The following is a 4,197-nucleotide window of genomic DNA, read 5'->3' as shown; positions in this document are numbered from 1 at the left end:
TAAGTTGAAACAAGTATATATGTTGAACATATTTTTTCACCCAACAAAAAGCATCAGCAAGTAGAGTGTCGTGGAGGGCCATCCTCTTATTTTACCCCCATGACACAATGTAACAACTAACACACTTCCAACAAGACCCAAAACCTAAACAAAAAACCACAAAAAAATTGACACATTTAGAGAGATAGATCTTCATTTATTTGCTGTGTTCTTGCTCTCATGTTGTAACTTTCACATCATTCACCACCCATGGACTCCAATCCATAACTAATCATGTTGAACCACAACAACTCATTATTCCCATTAAAAGCTATAGTTATTGTTATAATTGTTGTTGTTATCATTGTCACCCCTGTCCCTTTCTTTGTCTCTAGAAGCATACTTGTACATCACAGGGTTCTTGAAGGTGCAAATTGTAAGGCTGACATCATTATCGGCAATGACTCTACCACCAATGGCACCGCCAAAGACTTGCCCTTGAGAGGTGGAAAAGCTGATCCCAAATGATAAGGGAGGGGCAGGGGTGGCTCCAGGGTGAAGGGCGTAGTGGTTGTTGTATAAGTATGAGCCATTGAGGGAGAGCAAGGTGAAGGGCCCGCGAAGTGTGAGGGCATCAACACCATGCGAAGAGTTGTTGAGGGTTACTCCGGTGATCGTTCCAGAGGCACTAAGGACAGTGAGGCTAACATGGCCTCGATGAGCAACATCAAGAATGGACTCAATGATATCGCTGCTCGGGGTCACATTGACAATGATGACCTTCATGCAGGGTTCCACAGGTTGGGCCACCAGGAAGGGGGTGATCTTGGGCTTGTTCTTGGAGCCTGCGGGCCTGCCATGTGGCTTCTTGGTGGGTGGGTTTGTAAGAGGGAGATTCTCTAGTGGTTGGTTTGTAGCTGGTGATGGTGGACAACGAGGGCACTGGGAGGAGGAGCTAGTGTGGTTGAGCCAAGAGGATGTCAAGTCTAAGTCGAAGGAGACGGAGTTCTGAGAGGTTGAGATTGCCATGGAATTGTTGGTCATTACGACAAAGAAGGGAATGAAATAAGAGGAGGTAGAAAATGTAATAGATGTTTTAAATGTTTCAAGAGGTATGGAGTGAAAGAAAAGAAAAAGGTAAAATGGTTTGGGTGAGAGAGAGTTAGATGGAGCAAGATCCAATAGCCTTGGTTTTAATGGTGTGAAGTTTTGTTTGTGAAGGAATTTATAGTGTGGTACTGGGAGTGGCTTCTATGAATTTTTTTTCAGTAAACAAGAATCAAGGGGCTTTCTGAGGTAGGTAATGTGAGCGGTTTTTGAAAGTGGGGCTCTTTTATGCACAATGCAACAAAAGTTTTTAAAGTCTCATGAAATTTATTTATAAAAGGTAATATAATTTAAAGTTAGGATTATAGTCAAAGAATTTAAAATCATTTATTGAAATATATTACAAAAACTACTTCAAATAAAAGGAAGGAATATTTATTGGTATATATTATTTTTAACGTATTATTTAATCAAGTCAAAGTCATGTTAGACATATTTATCATTACTTAGCACATAGATTAGTTAGTCTGAAATTTTTTCATCATAATCAATGATCTCGAGTTCAATTGATGGAAAAGCAATCTCTACATAGAGAGATATTGCTAATAGTGATTCTACATAACTTAAGTAAGGCGCCTCCTTTGAAGGATAACATGCAATCTCTACAAAAAAAAAAAAAAAAAGATATCTAAGCCCAAAAATGTTATACGTGTTAGTTCAAAAATAAAGCTCAATGAGATATATGCTATTACGTGAATTTTATTCAACAAAAATATATTTAAAAATATGTGTCATGAGAATTGAGTTCAATGAAATATTGTTGTTATTTGAATTTTATTTGGATTTAATTCAATAATAAATTAAAATGAGTGTAAATAAAAATAAGTAGAATTTGTATTAATTAAACTTTTCTAATTGCATCACGAAAAAGGTGTGATGAGAAAAATACTGATATAATAGTTGAGCTTGTTAAATATAATTTTTTATATAATTTTGATTTATTTTCATCTCATTTATCTACAAGATTAATAATTAAAATTTATTAGTAAAGTTCTCTACTTGGGAATAATTTTATAAATCTTAACACCTAAAAATTTAGCCATTGGAGCAACAGCTAAAAACCACGGATTTCACCTCTTCCAAATATGATTGAGTTGTTAGCAGGATATTATCATCAATACTAACTAGATTAGGAATAGTCTTTGCAATGAGGTCATTCGATTGGCATTATATGCTGCATACAACTTCTTCAAAGAAGTGAAAAACAAGCTCTTCTAGTTTTGCCTAAGACTGGATTAACATCCCATCTTTCTTCATTGCATTCATATTCTTAGTAGCCCTTCTCACCTTAGTTACTTAATGAAAAAATGTAGTGTTATGGTCCCTTTGCTATGCCAATGAAGCCTAGCTTTATCCTTCCAAAACTATTCTTGGACTACTAATGCATTTTGAAGTTCAATTCCTGCCTTTGTTTCAAGCAAATGAAGTTCCTCCTAGAGATACATAGGGTTTAAGTTCATTCTTTAAACCTCTAAGTTTTTGCCCCAAGACATACATAGGACATCCATATATACGAGAACTCCAAACTTTAGAAATAAGTCTTCTACAATCTGGATTATTAATCCACATCTTGTGAAATTTAAAAGAAGAGGCGAGAGAAGTTAGCCTATGTTTAAGGTCAAGAAGTAAAGGATAATGGTCAGCTCTTACCTTCATTAGTGTGCTACAATTAATAGAGTTCCAAAAATTGAATGCCTCATCATTACCCAAGGATCTGTCCAGCCTCACTGAAATATATTGACTGCCTTTCTTCCCATTTGACAAAGTGAATTCAGCACCTAAGGTAGTTATGTGAACTAAGCCACAACTATCTAACCAACATCTGAATTCTTGACACTAGGCCAAGAAAGGATAGCACCCATCATTCTTCTCATGAGCCCCAACAATTGTATTAAAGTCACTGTTGTAACACCATGGTTCAGGATTCAGAGCTTGATTGTTAAGGGTCTTGATTTTTCTAATCTTCTAAAATGTGGCTTTGTTCTCCCCCTACACAGCTATGCCCATTCTTCCTAACATAGCTTGGACCTTTCCTAGCAAGGGCATTGTCTTGCAAAATGATCTCTTTATTTTTCTCTTTGGAGGACATGAACCTCTTTCTTCCTTGCTCCGATTACAGAACATTGTTTGATTCCTTTGATTTCTTTTTGCACTCTGTAGGAGAATGACTTTCATTGTGGAAGCAAGTAAAAAACGAAGGGAGTCTTTCTTACTCGATACCCACATAGAAGGCATATCCTTTCCTTTCCACTAAGAGTTGTCCTTAGTTTTCTATCAAGGTCCACATCTACAAAAATCCAAGCATAGCGTCCAAATGCACGACTATTCATTGCATCATCTGTGTAGAGGGGATCCCAACACCTATTGCGATGGAGAATAGGATAGCTTGTCTCTATACTTTTGTGGTAACCCTAGAATTCAAATACAACACTGGGTACTGGTTTGTTTCACCAAATTAGGGTTAAAGTTCGGGGTTCAGTTGAAAAGCCTCAGAGTGCTAGGGTTTAGGTTCCAAATCCCTACCACCACACCTTACGTAAATCTTGAACTAAGGAGAAAGAAGAAATGCAATAGCCTTTTCCAATTGGGACCATATGTCAACGTCCCAAAGGATGCCAAAGCTTTGGCTTGCAAATCAGAAACTCTTGGAGGAGGGACACCCTTTGCCAAAAGAATCCTGCTATGCAAATAACTTTTGCAGTCTTCAAGGCCTTCTCTGTATTCCTCTTTCGGTATTGCAATAACAACCACATAACCCTTCAAAGCTTATAAGTATGTTTACATATGGCAAATATATATAACAAATCACTATACATATATAGAATAAAAGTGATACACAAGCAAGATACTCAAACTCATGAATTTCCAAATTGGTTCCTAAAGTATACTTAAGCAAATACATATATTTTATATATGAAATTGAAATCTAAAACAAAATCACTACATATGTATCCTTATATATATATATATATATATATATATATATATAACACATTAGAATCTTATATACATATAATCATATAATTTTATATATGGAAAACAAATATACATATATCACTAAACATACTCCAAGGCAACCATAGGAATCTAGCCACGAGAAATTTAGTCAAT

General features: G+C 35.9%; 1 protein-coding gene across 1 annotated transcript; it reads right to left on the bottom strand.

Annotated features, from left to right (window-relative positions):
• Positions 1-303: 303 nt before the first annotated feature.
• Positions 304-1,023, bottom strand: LOC114401818 (AT-hook motif nuclear-localized protein 19-like). The gene has a single exon (XM_028364402.1). The coding sequence runs from the start codon at positions 1,021-1,023 to the stop codon at positions 304-306; it is 720 nt and encodes a 239-aa protein (XP_028220203.1).
• Between the last annotated feature and the right edge of the window lie 3,174 nt (positions 1,024-4,197).

The sequence above is a fragment of the Glycine soja genome, chromosome 20, assembly GCF_004193775.1.
Source record: "Glycine soja cultivar W05 chromosome 20, ASM419377v2, whole genome shotgun sequence".
NCBI lineage: Eukaryota > Viridiplantae > Streptophyta > Magnoliopsida > Fabales > Fabaceae > Glycine > Glycine soja.
This window is presented reverse-complemented; position numbering and strand designations above follow the sequence as displayed.